Source organism: Helianthus annuus, chromosome 3 (genome assembly GCF_002127325.2).
Source record: "Helianthus annuus cultivar XRQ/B chromosome 3, HanXRQr2.0-SUNRISE, whole genome shotgun sequence".
NCBI classification, from domain to species: Eukaryota; Viridiplantae; Streptophyta; class Magnoliopsida; order Asterales; family Asteraceae; genus Helianthus; species Helianthus annuus.
The window spans coordinates 54,348,378-54,369,755 of NC_035435.2; the positions used below are offsets into that span (position 1 = coordinate 54,348,378).

At 34.3% G+C, this 21,378-nt stretch overlaps 1 protein-coding gene across 1 annotated transcript; it reads left to right on the forward strand.

Moving 5' to 3' along the window:
• The first annotated feature begins 6,823 nt into the window (after positions 1-6,823).
• LOC110929179 (probable linoleate 9S-lipoxygenase 5) lies at positions 6,824-13,790 on the forward strand. Its single transcript, XM_022172302.2, has 10 exons — positions 6,824-7,350; positions 8,929-9,143; positions 10,640-10,902; positions 11,002-11,242; positions 11,322-11,651; positions 11,771-11,856; positions 12,037-12,144; positions 12,223-12,527; positions 12,609-12,872; positions 12,939-13,790. Exons 2-10 carry the CDS (start codon positions 8,951-8,953, stop codon positions 13,690-13,692), a joined length of 2,544 nt encoding a protein of 847 aa, XP_022027994.1. The 5' UTR covers positions 6,824-7,350; positions 8,929-8,950; the 3' UTR covers positions 13,693-13,790.
• Positions 13,791-21,378: the final 7,588 nt, after the last annotated feature.

Genomic DNA, 21,378 nt, shown 5'->3' on the forward strand with positions numbered 1-21,378 from the left:
ATATATTATTATTACTATCTCTATACTATATAATAAAACAAACTACTTTAGGGACACTTTTCATCATATTAAGTCATTTCTTACAGATAATTATAATTTTAGTTTAATCTCTTCTAATTAATTATAGATAACCCTCCTACTAAATATTATTTAGTTTAATATTTTATATTATAGATAATCCTCCTACTAAATAGTATTAGTTTAATATCATATGGATAATTATTATTTAGTTTAATCTCCTTCTCATTTATAATATTATTTATTTGAATTAATTATATTCGAACGTTTTGTTTAGTTTGGTATCAAATAGATTTTACGAAACTTAAAATAAAATTAATTAATATTATTTATCATTTATACATTTATGGAGTTTTAAATAAAGGGTTAAATTTATTGAGACTTTGTTAACAAATTTTGCAACAATAGAATAATCTATTTTCATCACGAAAACCAAATTTTTATATATTAAATATTTTTATTTTCACTATACAAAATTACATTTACTCGACCCATGTAATACATGAGGTTTTTTAAGATATAACTTTTTATTATTTGATATATAAAATTAGATTTATTCAATTCGTACAATAAATGGGGTTTTTTAAGGATATATATTTTTTATTATTTAGTACAGAAATTACATTTACTCAAACCGTGTAATGCGCATATTTTTAAAGATGTAATTTTTTTTTATTATTTGGTATATAAAATTACATTTATTCAACCCGTGTTATAAATGAGGTTTTTTAAAGATGTATTATTTTATTATTTGGTAAACAATATTAAATTTATTCAACCCATGTAATACACGTGGTTTTAAAGATATAACTTTTTATTTGGTATATAAAATTACATTTATTCAACCCGTACAATATGGTTCTTATATATATAACTTTTTATTATTTAATATATAAAATTATATTTATTCAACCCGTACAATAAATGAGGTTTTTAAAGATATATTGTTTTATTATTTAGTATACAAAATTTATTTATTCAACCCCGTGTAATACACGGGGTTATAACCTAGTATATTACTAAACGAATTGTAATGAATACTGATTTTAATATTATAATAATATATAGTTTTTTTAATACTTTTATTATTTTAATATTATAATAATAGTTATTTTATTTATTTTTTAGAGTTAATTGCCATTTTCGCCCCTAAGGTTTGGGCACATTTGCCATTTTCGTCCAAAATGAAGGTTTTGTACCATTTTGCCCCCAACGTTTCTAACTTTTTGCCATTTTATCCAAATACCTAACCAAGTTAATTTAGACCAATTTATGGGTATTTTTGAAATTTCTCATTAATAAGGGGGTAATTTGTAAATAAGTTTACCATATATATATATACATATGTCTTTTATCCCTTACATTCATCACTAAACACCCCTTTATACTTACATAGTGAAGAAAAAAGAACCCTAAATCGCCCCCCCCTCTTCTTCTTCTTCTTCATCTCGTTCCATGAATCAAGACATGGTTGTATGTAATTGCGGTGCTCAGACTATCATAAAAACGTCGTGGACCTCCCAAAATCCTGCTCGTCAATTCCATTACTGCAACAGAGCGGTATGTATATGTGTAATTAGGGTTTAGTTGCAAAATCAAACTTCATCTTTATTCATGTTGTACGAATTGCAGGGTAGGACTTGTGGTTTTGTGAGTTGGGCTGAACCTCCAATGAACCAAAACCCTGCTGTGATGATACCTGCATTGTTGGACACAATAAGGAGGCATGAAGAAAATGCAAGAGAGATGGCGTATAAGATCAGTTTAAGGGATCAACAAGCAAGAACAATGGCTCGACAGAATAGGGTGATGAAAATACTTCTAGGCTGCACCTGGTTATTTGTGGTGATGTATTACATTTGTTGCTGAAAAAATTGTCATAAAAAGGGTAGTTGGCTAGCGTAATGTAAGGATCCGTCTTTTGCTTAGCGTAATGCAATGATCCGTCTTTTGGTTAGCGTTACAATGTAAAGAACTGTCTTTTGGTTAATGGTATCGTGTGTATTTGCTAATGTAATGATCCGTCTTTTAGTATCATGTGTATTTGAAAGCAAAGAACATGTCTTTTGGTTAGCGTTATTGTAATGTAAAGAATCCATCTTTTGGTATCATGTTTATTTGTGCATTTCGACCAAATTTGCATTTCGACCAATTTGTGCAGACCAAAGACTTTTAAAACAATTGCAAGCTTTTAAAACTGGTGCAAGCTTTTAAAGCAACTGCAAATTACAAACTGTATAGTTTAAAACTGGTGCAGTTTATCACTGCTAAGTTAAAACTGGTACAGTTTAAACTGCTGCAAGCTTATCATTGTTGAGTTAAAACTGGTACAGTTTAAAACTGTAATGAACCTAAAACTGCTGCAATGAACCTAAAATTACAACTGCTGCAAATTACCAACTGCATGTTCATGGAGCATAAGTTAACTGCATTACAAACTGCATGTTGGAGCATAAGTTAACTGCATATTACAAACTGCAAATTACAACTGCTGCAAAAACCTGTTGAAAACTTCACAGATATTGTTCAACAAAATGTCACACTTAGCCAAGCCTGCAATACATAAGAATACATGTTACTAACATCTAACCTACTTTGATATGTAAAAAAGAATGAAGATAAGTACCAGAAAAGTATGCCCTGCACCAATGTTTGGCTGGAATCTATTTTAACCAGTCGTGCAGTGCCTTATCTTCATCTTTAATAGTGTTCATGCCCTTTTCGAAGGCATGTATGGTTGTAGCAGCAACACAATTCCACAACAAGTTCTTGTACAGTTCACCTTTCCATCTTGGCTTCATATTTTCATGTATATGTTTAAGGCAGAACCTATGCTCACACCTTGGAAACACCTTAGACACAGCAGGTATCAAACCCTGTGTTTAAAAGAATAAAACAGTTAAAACACAGCAGGTATTAAACAATTAACATGTTAAAAATATTCAGAAATGGTACCTTTTGCCTGTCACTTATGAAACAGAAGTAACTGTTAGCATCAATATCAAAGTCTTGACCCAACAACTCAAGAAATCAAGTCCAAGAAGACATAGTCTCAGCCTCAACAACTACGTATGCAACTGGGTAAATCCCATTGTTAGCATCTACTCCCACTGCCGTCAAAATCTGCCCAGGAAAGGGCCCTTTCAAAAAACAGCCATCAAGGCCCAACAGTGGTTTTCCAGCTAGCTTGAACCCTTGCTTCAGTGCACCTAAGCATACGTACATCCTCCTAAATTGTCTAGTGGGACTAGAGGGATTACACAGTGGTTCCACATCAATCCTCACTGTAGACCCTGGATTGGATCTGAGAAGTTCTTCACCATAGTCCCTCAACTTCTCATATTGAGCCATATAATGACCTTGAACCCTCTCTAATGCCTTATTTTTAGCCCTAAACAACTGATTCCTGGTTACTTGTACCTGCAGCCTCCTATGCAGATCATCTTGAAGAGCTTGGATTGGAATCCCAGGATTGGATTTGATCGTTGGTTGTATTTCCTTAGACAACCAACTGATGGTGCACAACTTAATATCCCTTGTATTAAGACAGGTGTGCTTGTTAAGGTATGTTTTTACAACCCACGTTCCTTCCTTCTTCACATTTGAAATGTATAAAACCATGGACAAGTGGGTTTTGGAATCTGCTTTTTAGGTTTCTTGGATGCATCTGTTTTACCCTTAGAAGTGGTTGGTTGGTTTGTCTTGTCCACTTTACTTTCACAACCACCAAGATTAATATTCTGACCCAAACAAATCACCCTAAATATAACACTCTCATTTCTTGTGATACACAACTGCCTTCTTGAATGTATTGCATGTTTTTTGACCAACGATTTAATTTCTTCCCTGTTAGTGAACTGTTAGCCAACAAAGAAAGGATCATCATCTGTTGGGTTACATTGTTCTTCTCCTTCCTAATAATCTTACAGGCTTGCTCCAATGTCGTATTATCTTCAAAAGACTCAAAGTCGTCTAAGTCAACCTCTTGATTACTACCCTCTTCATCGGCCTGTTCATTATCTTCACCTGCATCACTAAGATCAAAGTCCACTGCAGCCCTAAACTCATCCATATCTACATCATACTCAGGCACTATGTGATCCTCATCAACCAAGTAATCAGAATCTTCATCATCACTATTCTTATCACTCCCAACCAAGTAATCAGAATCTTCATCATCACTATTCTTATCACTCCCCTCAACACTACCACTGTCCTCATCACCAGAACTGTCTTTGTCACTATCCTCACTATCCTTATCACTATCATCACTCAAATCAACATACTGAGGTTCACTACCCTCTTTAGTATTCACATCTTTAGGATATGTTTGGACATGCTGAACATAAACTTCAATAGTTCTAGTAGTTTCAACATATTTAATCAGCTTCAACACATCAGAATCAGTACCCAAAGATCTTAAACCTGATTCTAGCATCCCCCCGGGTTCCCTAAAGTTGTATATCACTACATCTTCCTCTGAATAACCTAATTCTTGCATCATATCATTGACTATAATAATAGAAAACAGATCGGGATTCACCTTGTCAATGTAGTCAACTTTACCCCCTTTGTAATGAAACTCTGGTACATCATCAAATTCACCACCATGGTGAAATTCCAAGGTGAAGTAGCTTGGAAATTTGGCTGAAACAAAAAGAAAAAAAAAACGATTCATTTATCAAGCAAACCCTAGGTTACAAGCAATTCTCAGATGATGGTGGATAGAACATACCATATGTAATGTCGGGATTGAAATTTGCGTCTTCACCTCTGATATACCAATTATCTGGCTCCAAATCACTAGACGATTGGGCCATTGATGATTCTTCAACGATCCGTTCTTGTTCTTCAGCGATTCGTTTTGTTCTTCAACGATTTAGGGTTTCTTATCTCTGATGAAATGGGTTTTAAGAAGTAGGTGAGTTATAAAGTATTGATAAATAATATCTAGAAGATAATTTATAAATTACCCCCTTATAATTGATAATTTTCAAAAATACCCTATAATAAGGTATAAACTAACTTGGTTAGGTTAAAAATAACCCATAATAAGATATAAAGTAACTTGGTTAGGTATTTGGATGAAAATAGCAAAAAGTTAGAAACGTGGGGGGCAAAATGGTACAAAACCTTCATTTTGGACGAAAATGGCAAATGTGCCCAAACCTCAGGGGCGAAAATGGCAATTAACTCTATTTTTTAACTTTAATCTTTTTTTAAATATCAGGGTTGGGATAAGCTTGGTGTCAACCGGTATCGAACAAGCACTAGTATCGAAAATACCGGTTCGGTCCTATTCGGTATCAGTACATGAAGGTAAAAACCAGCATTAATACAGAAAACACCAAAAGTTGGTGCCGAATTGATATTGGAAATCTTTTGGTTTGGGAAATTCAGTGCTGCTACCCGGTACCATTTACTCATCCCTGATCACGGTTACCGTATGAACAACGGTGTCGTGCAACTTTTTTTTGTTGATTTTCTTCAACTTTTAATTTTTTCTTTTTTAAGTTTCAGGGGTAGGGATGAGCTCGGTGCCAACCGATACAAAATCGGTACTGATACCGAAAATACCGATTACGGTACCGGTCTATGAAGGTAAAAAACGATAGTGAACCGGTACCAGGAACGCCAAAAGTCGGTATCGAATTGGTACTTAAGATCTTTCGGTTCGGCAAATTTGGTACCGCTACCCAAAACAATTTGCTCATCCCTGACCACGGGTTTCATACGAACAACATCGTTACCATACAACTTTTTTGATTGATTTTCCTTCGGTTATCTTTTAGTGTTTTTTTCTACATTTTCTTTTTATTCTTGTCAGTAGTTCCGTTCGCAACACGCTCGTAGTGATTTCAGAACACATGTAAACACATACTAAATAACAAAAGAAATTCGCCGCAACGTGACAAACTTCTTTAAACCTAGTTTTTATAAAAATAGTTTGGAAAGAATTAGGGTCTGTTTGGTATGGGGTAATGGAATGGACGAAGGAATGGAATGGACGAGGTAATGAAATGGACGAGGGAATGCAATGGATCATTACCATTCCATGTCTTTTTTGGTTACCATGTGTGAATGGAATGAATTATTATTGTGTATTGTTAGGTAGGCAAGAAAAAACGAAGTAATAAAATCAGCGGTGAGTGGTGGTGGTGGCCGGTGGTAGTGATTGTGGGTTGTTATAGGTGGCGGTGGTGGGTGGCGGCAACGATGGGCGGTGGTAGTAGCGGCGAGTTGCGGTGCGGCGACAGCGACGAGTGGTGGTGGCGGAAAGGCGGCCGTTGGTGGTGGGTGGCGGCGGAGGTGCGGTGGGTGGCGGCCGCGGCGGTTGGTGGTGGCGTCGACGATGGTGGTGGGCGGTGGCGGCGAGTGGCATTGGCGGTTGGTCGCGGCTGTTGGTGATAACGGTGGCGAGTGGGTGGCGGCGGCGGCGACTGTGGCTGTCGGGGTGAGGTGGTGGCGGGTGGCGGCGATGGTGGGTGGTGGGTTGTGGCGAAGGTGGTGGGTTGTGGTGTTGTTGATGAATAGTGCAAGAGGGGATGGAATGAAAAAAAAAACATGGGGAGTGGATGGAATGATTTTGAGGGAATGAAATGTCTTTTGAAATGGGTGATTCCATTCCATTGACCAACCAAACACCCTTTTCTTCATTCCCTCGTAATCATTCTTTCCATTCCATCTCTCATTCCTACGTACTAAACAGAGAGTTTTTGGGAGAAGTATGAAAGAGTTATGGATAAGATTTGAAAGGTTATTTTGCGTGTGTGTATGTTTATTTTTTTTAAACCCATCGCTTACCCTTGAAACTCTCCCCACAACGACTATCTCTACCTCTAGGCTCCTGATCACAGATGTGCAATAATTTGAGAAATTATTCACTCCCTTTTTAAGAGAACTTTTCGTTAGTAGTATTCTAATAGACACGTCATGCAAAAATAATTTTCTTTAGAGGTATCCATTTAATCCTTTAGGTATGTAATTCGTTGCGTAAACACAAAAATTGTTTACACAGACGAATTTGTGTTTGTAGTTTGTACAGACAAATTACATACATAGATTGTTTTAAATTAAGACAGTTTTTTTGCATGACGTTGTGTCAATAACAGAAATTGCTATTAAAAAGGGGAGTAAATAACTTCTCAAATTATTGAGCATTGTGTTTAGGAGCCTGATGATTGTGATCACCTAATGGTGAATTGCTTTTGGATTAGAAAACATGTGGCATGAGATAAAGAAATATGTAAGATCCAACAAACTTTGGGATCCAGTACTGTACAAGAAATAATCCATTATCTTGATTTCTTATCGTCAATTCGTCTTTTAGAGGTATCCATTTAATCCATTCACGTGTGTAATTCGTTTGCTTAAACATACATAGGTGTGTAGGGGAGGGCTATATAGAAAACCCTATATATATATAAAACCCAACCTCCCGACATTTTTTTTTTTGAAAAAAATAACACATGTAATATACATGTTTTTAAGAGTTTTGGGCCAAAAAAATCAAAAAAGCGCCGAAGGAATGATTTAAAAAAAAAAATTAGCAAGTTTCTGTCTTTTGTGCCTAACACATGTTAGGCAACCGGACATTGCTGAAATTTGTTTATTTTTTTAAAAACATCCCTTCGGCGCTTTTTTGTTTTTTTTTTTTTTGCCAAAAACACTTTAAAACATGTATATTACATGTGTTATTTTTTTCAAAAAAAAATGTCGGGAGGTTGGGTAAAAATGGGGGGAGATTTGAGTTTCCAGAGTTTTCTAAAAACTTAAGGGTTTTCTGTCTAGCCTTCCCTGGTGTGTTTATATATATATATATGTGTGTGTGTATATTATCGAATCACTTAAGCCATAACTATCACCAAATGACATACTGTATTGTCAAGAGTGTTTTTTACCTTTCTTTTCAAAATGGTGTTGATGTGTTTATAATAAAGCTTAGAGTTAAATGTCATTTTAGTCCCTGTGGTTTGAACCATTTTGTCAGTTTAGTCCAAAGGTTTCTTTTTTCGTCTGTGGGTCCAAAAAGGTTTCACCGTTGATATTTTAGTCCATTGGGTTAAACTTCATCAATTTTTCAGTTAATGAGAAGGGCAATTCGGTCATTTTATATGGCCGAATTGCCCTTCTAGTTAAGAGAATTACATATAAAATGACCGAATTGCCCTTATCGTTAACAGAAAAAATGGATGAAGTTAACTCAGTAGACTAAAGTGGCAACGGTGAAACCTTTTTGGACCCACAAGTGAAAAATGAAACCTTTAGACTAAACTAGCAAAATGCAGAAACCACAGGAACTAAAATCTAAAGCTTATTTATCAAATTGATGCTGGTTAAAAGGTATTTCTGTAAACAAAACATTTTGATATATACTTTTTAACCAACTATTTTTATAACTAATTTTTTCACCAGCGTACACAATTTGAAAAATAATAAATAGATGAAAAGACGCTCAAAGTATTAAATTGTGACGTGTACGAAACATGCAAGAGTTTGAAAATGTCAACTATGCATTTCACATTTTATATTGCAAAACATTTACTTGGTACATCAAAGTAGAACTCCATGAAATGCAAATAAAGGACAATGAATTATGGGATGAACACAATATATAATAAACATAATTATCTACTCAAGTTAATCGTATTTTAGATATTGAATTCTGTGGGTACTTTTTTAGCAGCCAGAGTTGAGCATGAATAGTTAGTCTCCTTTTTTTGCCCATAATTGATATTATCTTGACCTTCGAATCAATTAAAATCTTCATAGTAAGGCTGCTAAAGAGTTTAAAATGACAACACACATCAATAAATCATAATTTAATATTACCCTATAAATGCCTGGTTCGATGGCATCATTTCCATCACATTAATCCTAACTAATTGAGAATCTTTTTGATTTTAATAGAGAAATCGATACAAGGTCGTCAATGATCGGTAACATGTTTGGTAAGACAATGGACGGAAACAATATGGTGAAAGGAAAAGTGGTGTTAAAGAAGAAGAATGTGATGGATGTGAACGACGTTGGTGCGTCAGTTCTTGATGGAGTGTATGAGTTGTTTGGCCAAAAGATCTCGTTCCAGCTCATTAGCGCAAGTCATCCTGATCACAAATTCGCAGGTCTCTCTAAACTATTGGTCGTATGTAGGGCAAAGTGGTGGACCGCCCAGGGCCCACTCTCCCCTGGAGGTCCCGAATTTTTAAATACATATATATATATATAGGGGATGGTTCAAATGAAAACCACTTTTATTGTGAAAACTCGAAAACTAACTAAAAAAGCCTAAAAAAACCTAAAAAACATACAAATTTTTTTTTTTTTACAATTTTTTTTAGAAAAATCGCTACTTTTTATATATGGAAAAAAAATTTCAAAAGAAAAAAAATTTTTTTTTTTTTTTTGGTTGTACTGCACATGTGCACTAATACGGAAAGCCTAAATCACTTAACCCACCCCCCACCGACACCCCCCAAAAACCTAAACCCCCCACCCCTCCCCCCCCCCCCCCCAAAAAAAAAAAAACCTAAATTCACCCTCCCACCAAAAGCCTAACCCCCCCCCCCCCCCCCCCCAAAAAAAAAAAAAAAAAAACCTAAACCCCCCACCCCCACCCTCCCGAAAACCTAAAACTAAACCCTAAACATAAACCCGAAAAAAACCTAACCCCCCCCCCACCCCCACCCCCAAAAAGCTAAACCCCCCTCCCCCCCACACCCAAAAACCTAATCCTAATCCTAAACCTCCAAAAAAACTAACCCTAAAAGCTAAACTAGAATCAAAAAACTAATTTTAAGCATGTAATGCACATTGTAGTACATGTTATATTGCACATGTGTACTACTATAATAATAGTATTGAAAACAAGACGACACCATAAATCTTTTTTATGTCATAAAAAATATGCTCGAATATACTTGAATGAAAGATAAGAAAATTTGTGATCTTATGGTGCCATTTTTGTTTTAAAATGATAACGTATGGAGAAATGGGAAATGTTTGAAAAGTTATATATTTTTTGTTCCAATTTTACCCCTCCTTCATTAAAAGTCTTCCTCCCCTCCTTTTTAGTGGGTTTTAGTTGGTTTTCTAGTTTTCACAATAACTAGTGGTTTTCATTTGAACCTTCCCCTATATATATATATATATATATATATATATATATATATATATATATATATATAATTTTTTAGATAAAAGGATACACTTAATTTTAGTTTACGCCCATTAACCAATTAAATTCATTTACCCAACTAAATCCATTAGTCGAGTACTATTTTAAATTACACACTTTATACCAAATTAAATAAATCGGGCAAGTGGCGGCAACCAAAATAAAATGAGCTACACTTGAATTTATATTATTTTAGGGCCCATTTTTCATACTCACCCAGGGTGCGCCCCGGAATTTCCAGCAATTCTTAGGGACGACCCTAGTGTATGCATTATAACTACATACCCGTATTTAACTTGCTGAAATTGCATCTCCAGATAAGAAATATTGTCTTGAAACTCATCCAATAAGTTATATATATTGTTGTTTTGTAAACAGTTGTCTTGATATTCATGCATTAGTAAATGCAATAAGTTATATATTGTTGTTTTGTTTTGTAAACAGAAGCAAAGGTAGGAAATCCAGCCATCCTGGAAGACTGGAAGAGTACAAATCTGTCAATTAAGGAATTGATGTATGAAGTTAAGTTTGAATGGATAGGACTTCCAGGGGCACTTGTTGTAAAAAACTATCACCACACTGAATTTTTCCTCAAGACCCTCACCCTACAAGATGTTCCTGGTTATGGCCAAGTCCATTTTGATTGTAATTCATGGGTTTATCCATCCAAATATTATGAAAGGGACCGCATTTTCTTCTTCAACAAGGTGACTTTACTATTAGTCTATTACTTATGATACGATCGATACCATTGATTTACGATTTTACTAACAAGTGTATATATATTTAAACATGACTTATTATAGGCATATCTACCTAGTGAGACTCCGGAATTTCTACTTCCGTATAGAAAACAAGAATTGTTTACTCTGAGAGGTAATGGATCCGGGGAGCTCAAAGAATGGGACAGGGTTTATGATTACGCATTTTACAATGACTTAGGGGATCCTGATAAAGACGTAGATCATGCAAGACCGGTTCTTGGAGGATCTTCTGAATACCCGTATCCTCGTAGGGGGAGAACAGGCAGACCGTCGACCAAAATAGGTTAATTTGCATGATCAAGGTTTGTTTATTTAGTTAATTTCACTGGAATTATATTCTAATGGACCATTGATTTTAACAGATCCCAAAACCGAGAGCAGGCTTCCACTTCTTAAGAGCTTAGACATATATGTTCCAAGAGATGAAAGATTTGGACAGTTGAAGTTGTCAGATTTTCTTGGTTATGCTTTCAAATCCGTTGTTCAGTTCCTTGTCTCTGAGGTTCTGGCTCTAGACATAACTTATGATGAATTCGACTCGTTTGAAGATGTGTTGAAGACTTATGAAGGAGGAATCAAGCTCCCCTTGCTTGAAAAAGTAAGGAAAAATATCCCTTTTGAGTTTTTGAAAGTTATTTCTCAAACAGACGGAGAGGGACTTGCCAAATTCCCGATGCCACAAGTTATTGAAGGTATCGTATCTATAACTCGATATTCATGTTTCTTTGTGCATAAGAATAAGAATCAGATAAATTTTTTATTTATTTATTGTTCACAAGACCTTACTTGGTATTCTTAATCTTATGATCAGAGGATAAATCTGCATGGAGAACCGATGAAGAATTCGCAAGAGAAATGTTAGCTGGTGTCAACCCTGTTAGCATCCGTCTACTCAAGGTAAATTTATATTAGAGTTAAATTATGTTTTCGTCCATGTGATTTGGCTAAAAAAAATATTTTCTCGGACACACAATGGTTTTCGTATTTTTCCATTTCAGTCCACATTAACTAACTCCATTTGTTTTTTTTTTTTCTGTTAATATGGATGTTTAATGTTGCTTCAATGATTATTTTCAGGAGTTTCCTCCAACAAGCAAACTAGACTCTAAAGTATATGGTAACCAAAACAGTTCAATAAAAGCTTCACACATTGAGAAAAATCTTGATGGTTTAAATATAGATGAGGTAGAACTCAAACCCAATTTCATACATTTATTATGATATAAGAATGTTGTAGTATGCTTATAAACTTTGTTCATACAGGCAATCAAAGCAAACAAACTATTTATATTGGACCACCATGATTCCTTGATGCCATACGTGAGGATGATAAACGCAACATCCACCAAGATTTACGCCACACGAACTTTGTTGTTTCTGAAAAAGGATGGAAGTCTAAAACCATTGGTAATTGAATTAAGCTTGCCACATCCACAAGGAAATCAACTTGGTGCTATTAACAAAGTGTACACTCCAGCTGAACACGGTGTTGAAGGTGCAATTTGGCAGTTAGCCAAAGCGTATGTAGCCGTTAGCGACTCTGGGGTCCATCAACTCATAAGTCATTGGTAATAACTTAAAGCATATGACATATAAAAATCTATGTTATAATCCTTGTAAGTTCTAAAAACCGACTTGCACTTTGACAGGTTGAATACTCATTGTGTTATTGAGCCATTTGTGATTGCAACAAAGAGGCAACTAAGTGTGCTCCACCCGATCCATAAGCTTCTTCACCCTCATTTCCGGGATACAATGAACATCAATGCTTTTGCAAGGCAAATCCTTATCAATGGTGGGGGGATACTTGAGCAAACAGTCTTCCCAGGAAGATATGCTATGGAAATGTCATCCGTCATATACAAAGATTGGGTGTTCCCTGACCAAGCACTCCCCGTTGATCTTGTTAAAAGGTATTTTATTATTATTTTCTGTTGATCTTTGCACTATTTATACATACTAACTCGTTTAACAAATAGGGGAATGGCGATTCAAGATTCAAATTCGCCACACGGGCTTCGTTTGCTAATTGAGGATTACCCATATGCTGTCGACGGTCTTGAGATTTGGTTTGCAATTAAAACATGGGTTGATGACTATTGTAGCTTCTACTACAAGAGTGATGAAATGGTTCATAACGACACCGAACTCCAATCATGGTGGAAGGAGCTTCGAGAAGAGGGCCACGGTGACAAGAAAAACGAGACGTGGTGGCCAAAAATGCATACTTGTCAAGATTTAACTGACACATGTACTACAATCATATGGGTGGCTTCTGCCCTTCATGCAGCTGTAAATTTCGGACAATATTCTTATGCTGGATACCTCCCTAATCGTCCAACTCTAAGTCGTCGTCTCATGCCTGAACCAAACACACCAGAATATGATGAGCTTAGAGAGAATCCAGATGGTGTCTTTTTGAAAACAATAACTGCTCAGCTGCAGGCACTTATTGGGGTATCTTTGATAGAGATATTGTCGAGGCATCCATCGGATGAGGTCTATCTTGGGCAAAGAGAGAGTTCAGAATGGACAATGGATGCGGACCCTTTAAAAGCATTTGAGAAGTTTAGCAAGAAAATTCGGAATATTGAGGAGAGAATCGTAAAGAGGAACAATGATGAAACTTTAAAGAATAGAGTTGGAGCAGTTAAAGTACCCTATACACTTTTGTATCCATCTAGCAAAGAAGGTCTTACTGGAATGGGAATCCCAAATAGTGTGTCGATATGAATCAATATTCGGTTTATGTATACTATTATCATGATTCGTTTGTTGTAAATTTCTCTTGATTCCAAGAGATCTCTGAATAATGCATTTCTAGTTAAACATTGATCAAGACTAATTGCTAGAAAATTAGGTGTGTAGTTACTCCTTGTTTTTGGACCCAACCGCTAACCATGCACTCCTTTGCTGATTTTAACATAAAAAGGATCCGATAACACTCTTTTTGCGACCAGACACCAACCCACGGGTCAAGCCAAATTCTGATAGTCTCCCCTTCCTACAATCCCTTTCTAAATCTACTAAATTTTCTTTACATGGGTCACAAATTATAATAATCTTTCATGTGTTATACATCTTGTTTCCATTCTATTGATCCTTTGTTGAATGATTAATAGATATAAAAACAACTATACACACAACTCCTATCATCAGTCAATCTTGAGAACAAAATTGTAATTAGAAAAACAATTATTTAATTAGAAAGCAATTATTCTTATTTAACTCATCTTATAGGTTTGTATTAGTAGGAACTAAAATCAGTGGTTGAGATATACAAGAAAAGAATTCAATTTCTCTTCTCTGAATCTTTACTTTCAAGATCAAAAAATACATACCCAAGTAAGAATTAACCATATCCACATTAAATATATTCACATATCATTAACTTTTCTCCATTTTATACATGATTTAACTTCTTGGATATAATGAACATCCCTACTTTTAATTTTCATGCAAAAAGTTAAATTTCGACTTCTTAATTCTTAATGTATTTTCGTCCCTAATTAATTTTTTAAAAGAGTTAATTACTATTTTCATCCATGTGGTTTGTCAAAAATCCCTATTTCAGTCCATTAGATTAAAAATTGCGATTTCAATCCTTGTGGTTTCACTTTCGTAACCATTTCAATCTCTATGGTTTCACTTTTGTAACCATTTCAATCCACTTATTTTGTTAGTACAGGGACTAAAATGGTTACGAGTTGGACTGAAATGGTTACGAAAGTGAAACCATAAGGACTGAAATCGCAATTTTTAAACTAATGGATTGAAATAATAATTTTTGACAAACCAGAGGGACGAAAACAGTAATCAACTATTGGAATGAGTTCATGGTAATTATGGGCCTGAAGAAGTTGAAGAGCAAATATGGCTAGGCCCATAATGGAAACAACCCAGTTCTGGGCTTATCCAACTTTTTGCTTCTTATGTTTCTTTATAGGCTAATTAGTGAATTGAATCAATAGGTAATGCAAATTTCATTTTTTTTTCTTTTTTTTTTTGTAAAAAGAAATCAATTGCTTACCAAGGCTAAAGTTAGGAGAGCTGACGTTATCTTTAAGTTTGATTTTTCGTTCAAAACTTCACGAAGGTTACTTTTAAAATTCTCAAAAGATTTTGAAGTTAAATATGTAAAAAGGTATGTTTGATGCAAAGTTATAAGGTTTATCTTTGTTTTATTAACAGTTTGGTATCCAAATTGCAATCTTACAATTTCCGGACCACCGCTTTTTAAGATCCAATTAACCAACTAGGGTCCCTAGCGAAGCCAAGCAAGGACTCGGAGCTTGTATAGTTCGGGACATAAGTTCTCAAAAAACCACATCATTGTTTAAGAGAGAAAAAAGAAAAGCTATGGATGCACTATAGTACAATATAAAGCTGTATACCGCACAAGGGACACTATTAGTTAATCACCCATTGCATTTGACTCTTATATGTACTTTCTATAGAAAGCATACGAGACCAATTGGCTAGGGTTATGCCATATTTTGAGTTTAATCATGATCCTAGATGTTTAGAGAGCCAAACGTATCGGGAACTGACACATATTTGAAACACATTTTTCCACATAAATCTTAATTTAGGTTTTATACATCATATATTTGCTTTATTGATGATTGAAGATACAAGACATGATCATCTTGGTTCTACTTTATTGTAGTGTGAATGTGAATTTGGAAAAGCTAAAGCTGCAAACAATCTCATGGGAAACAAACCTCGGGATCACCAAATCTACCCCTTCCCAACCCTCTTTAACTTTGTCTTTCATGTAGATTCTTCCTCGAAAAACTAAAATGTTTGTCGTTTCTTTGGAAATTACAATAATTATAAAAAAAGTACTAAATTTGAATCATATTTATAGTGGGAAATTCTATTGGCATACCGGTCAATTGATATATCGATATGCATACTTTGCTTTTTCAATACGGGTCGCATAAAAACTCATATTTGTAGATGTCAGTCCTTGTCTGACGATTGGCTGGACCTATACGGGTCGTATTGCATTGGATTTTTTTACAAACTTTTTTATACATTTAATCATAGTTTTAACAAAGTTCAATAAAATAATTCTTTTATTAAAAAAAAACATTTTTAAAAATTTATCATGTAGTTTAGATTTGATACATGTTTATTATACTATACTATACTTATACTATAGTATATTTGTAATAACAGTATTATATACTACACTTATACTATAGTTTATTATACTACACATATACTATATTATACTACGACTATATGATATACTGGAACTATACCACACCTATAGTTTATTATAACATACTATACTTATACTATTGTATCAGAGCCGGCTCAACCAATTTGAAGGCTTAAAGCAAAAAAAAAAAAAAAAAAAAAAAAACGAGGCCCCTTTTCACTTTATTTTGGGATTACTAGTGAATTTATAAACTAAGTGGTTTTTCTATCAAATAAATTTATTTAAGATAGTTTAAGACTTGCAGCACATGAAAAACACGAGGTAGCCATGAGTATTTCTTTGTATAATATTGCTAGGTATGAGAATACTTAGAGGTATTTAGTAACTTTTTTAAAATCGTTTATTGTAAATATGCTATAGTCTACGAGGGGCATAGGTTTAACGGTAAACGTTCTCCAATATTCGATACATTTTCATATATTATTTTATTAACGTTCTTTATAATCAACACAAATTAATTCGATACATTTTCATACATTATTTTATTAATGTTTTATAATCAACACAAATTAATATTTGTAAAAGTAATGTTCTACTATGATAGTAGTAATATGCGGCTAAAATATTCATGAAATTTATTAAAACTTGAATAGATGAAAAAACTAATGGTTTTAACAAAAATATAATGAATTTATAATTGAAATTTGGATAGATGAGTAAAAAAAAAATTGAAAAAAAACAAACTGTTAGCTATTCCATATTTTGGTTGACAAAAAAGTTAAAAAAAATTGTGAGCTAATCCATATTTTCAGAAGAATTAAAAAAATTATGGCTAAAGATAGCAAAGGAACGGGGATTCGAACCCAGGTCCGTGTGGGGAAAGAGAGTAATTTTACCACTAAACTACAATCAAATTTCAATTCTATTAATTGTTGAAACAAATTTAATATACACATTATACGTTTCAATTTTTTTTAGAATGAGGCCCTAACAATTTGGTGACCCAAAGCCCTAGCTTGTTTTCACTTATGTTTGGGCCGGCCCTGTATTGTATCTATGTTATAATACGACATGTAACGACAAAATACGTCATGTAACGACACGGTACGACGCGTATAGATACAATACCACACATAAGAGTACAAGTGGATTCAAAACAAAATGATACGTAATCATCGAATACGATACCGCACGTAACCGAACGTCACCGATACGACACGTGTAGAGCATATACTTCATAAAACGACACACAATGACAAAATACGACCCATATATGCATCGAAAAGACAAAACCTAAAATTATGAAGTTTTTGATTTTACGTCTATACGCATCGTATAGGTCAAAATTGGGTCGTATAATACCATTATACGCATCGCATAGACCTATACGATACGTATAATGGTAGCGTATAATTAAATAACCCCTAATTTTTTTTATTAAACGACCCCCATATACAGATCGTATAGATCTATACGATGCGTATAATACTATTACACGACGGAGTTTTGACCTATATGATCCATATAGGGGTAAAATAAAAAATTTTAATTTTAGGTTTTGCCTTTTTGATGTGTATGCGGGGCCATATTTTGGCGTATTTTGTCATTACGTGTCGTTTTATGAAGTATATGCTCTATACTGTCGTATCGGTGACATTCGGTTATGTGTGTTATCGTATTCTAGGATTACATATCATTTTTTTTGGATCCACTTATACCCTTGCGTGTCGTATTGTATTTTTACGCGTCGTACCATATCATTACTTGACGTATTTTGTCGTTACATGTCTTACTATAACATAGATCTATACTACAACTATAAGCATATACGAGATCTATACTACACATATAGGTCTATACATGACTTATACTACACCTATACTATACATATACACATCTATTCTACACCATACCTATACTTATACTACAACAATATGCTCATATGTAACCTATACTTCACCTATATTATAGTATACTTGAAAAATCTACATCACATGACTACACCTATATTATACTATACATATACTTCATCCATTCTACACTATACGTATACTTATACTACACCTATATACTCATATGAGACCTATACTTCACTTATATTATAGTATACTATACTATATTATACTATTCGATACATGTACCAAACTACATTATCTTTTTAGTCACACATTGGAAAAAATAATAATATACCATAAATGTTGTATAGATAAAATATAAGTGGAATTTTTAGGGTGGAGAGTTGCTCTAAACTGACTCTCTACAAAAGTCGATTTTGTTAGGAGAGATATGTCTTCGATTGCCAAGGATTGTGCATGGTATAAAAAAGTTTTTAAGAATCTTTTTATTTCAAAAATATATATAATTTTTAGAAAACTTTGTTAAAACTAATAGATAAATGTATACAAAAATTTGTAAAAAAAAAAAAACTAATTCAATACGACCCGTATAGACCTATCGTATAGGTCCGGTCCACTAGACAAAATTTGCCACATTAGTCTTTATTGGAAATTGACAAAGCTATACGACCTGTATTGAAGGTGTCGGTATAAGGATTCAAGGTATGCCAATAATACGACCTTTCATAATAGACATTTTATTTAAACATTATATGTGGGCACACATGGTGGGTACGTGATGTGTGTGTGTGATGGTGGGTGATGGCGTGATACACTATCGCAAGAGGGTATCGCGGTGTGATGGTGGGTTTTATTCTGAGAATATAGCCGTTGAACGGCTATATATCCTTTGGGGGGCTAATTATTCTTTAAAGAGTAAACTGCCAAAATGGTTCCTGAGGTTTGGTCACTTTTGCCACTTTAGTCCAAAACTCAAACCTTTTGAATCTGGGTCCCTGTGGTTTCAATTTTGTTGCCATTTTCATCCAAAAGCAATATCTGGTCAAATTTCAGTTAAAATATGGTCAGATTTTTTTAAATTGTTATAATAAAACGTGAAAAAATCATTTTGCCCATCATTAAAAGGGGGAAAAGACAAAAACTTGGATGTTAACTGAAAAATCTGACAAGGTTTTGATTTTGGATGAAAATGACAACAAAATTGAAACCACAAGGACCCAGATTCAAAAGATTTTAGTTTTGGACTAAAGTGGCAAAAAGTGACCAAACCTCAAGGACCATTTTAGCAGTTAACTCTTTTTTAAATATATATTCTTACCCTATATATACATCTAACACTTACCCATTTAATACACACTTTATATCTAAAGAATACACACTATAAGATTTGTTAATCTCTTATCTTAAAGAACAATACATGAAACACTTAATTGAGATCTAAAAGAACAAAGATTTGAAAGTTTTGAGCCAAGCGTACGAAAACGACGAAGAATTGTATCGTTCAATTTTCAAAGAACATAAACGGGAAACTTGTGCAAAGTGGAATTAGTCATGTAACTTTTAGGTTGTTTTTTATTTTCTTAAATTCTGTAGTTTATTATTTTTCATTTTTTTCAACGTTTTTTTAGGTTATGAAGTTTTATTTTATTGTACTTTTTTTAAGGTTGATACAATTTTTATTTATTTTTCTTACATATTTTACTTTGATTAAAAAAAATAAAAAACAAAAACAAGCGAGTGGTGGAATGTAATGGCCATTGCAAGTGTGAGTCCATGCGTAGTGGGGGTGGTAGGGCGCTTTGCCTTTGACAGTGTTGTCTATCTTATCAATTGTATGGCATCTCGCATTTTCCAAAGCAAATCCCCATTTGAATATTTGTTCGACAAACGACCTAATTAGTTATTTCTTTGTGTGTTTTGGGAATCAATGCTTTCCACATCCCCGACCATACATCCCTCACAAAAATGACTTTCGTTCCACCTCATATATCTTCCTTGGCTACAGTCCCCAACATCGTGGATATTGATGCTTTGACCCTACAAGAGTGCATATATACTACTCGACATGTTAGATTTCTTGAACCAACTTTCCCTTTCAACCTCCTAATTAATCTATCACTCTTTCAAGTTCCGGTTCAAACACGTACACAACATGAAACCCTACTTTTCCCATTTTCCACAACTTCACAATATCAATAAACGTGCTCTCTTTACTACGCATGCATCTTCTACCATTTAGCATCGACGGCTTGGTCATCCGCATCATTCTCTTTTTTAATTTATGATTTCTATTTGTTCTCATCATGTTTCAAAGAAATCGAATTACACATAATCGATTGTCTGTCTTGTAGGAACATTCCACAAAATTACAGTTATTCAGTTCCTATTTTCATAGTATTAAATAGTGTTTATCTTTTATATTGTGATTTTCGGGGTCCTGTGTCAGTACTATGATCGGACGACCAACACTATTTCGTGGGTGTTGATCACTATTCTCGCAACACGTGGAGTTTTCCATTGACACACAAATCTGTTGTTTATAATACATTTACCAATTTCCTTTGTATGGTTTAACGACAATTCAATAAAAAAACTAAACAAGTGCAAACTGACTGGTGTGGTGAGTTACGCCCCTTATCAGGTTTTTTGACCTCTCTTGGAATTGTTCACCGCCTGTTATGTCCTCAACAAAGTGAAAAAATGCCTTCGTTGAGCGTCGTCACCACCACCTCGTTAAAACAGATCTCACTCTTCTCGCACAATCTTTTGCACCAAAACATTTCTAGCGCTTTGCTTTTGACAGTCTTGTCTATCTTATTAATTGTATGCCATCTCGCATTTCCCAAAGCAAATCCCCATTCGAATATTTGTTCAACAAACGCATGAATTATTTATTTCATCGTGTTTTTTGGGAATCAGTGCTTTCCACGTCCCCGACCATACATCCCTCACAAAAAGGACTTTCGTTCCACCTCATATATCTTCCTAGTGTACAGTCCCCCACATCATGGATATTGATGCTTTGACCCTACAAGAGTGCATATATAGCACTTGACATGCTAGATTTCTTGAAACATCTTTCCCTTTCAACCTCCTAATCAATCTATCACTCTTCCAAGTTCCGGTTCAAACAAGTACACAACATGAAACTCTACTTTCCCCGTCTTCCACATCTTCACAATCTCAATAAAGTTGCTCTCTCTACTATGCGGGCATCTTCTACAATTTATCATCGACGGCTTAGTCATCAGCATCATTCTCTTTTTTCATTTATGATTTCTATTTAATCTCATCATGTTTCAAACAAATCGAATTACACATCATCGATTGCCTGCCTTGTAGGAAAATCCACTAAATTACATTTATTCAATTTCTATTTTCATACTTTTATAT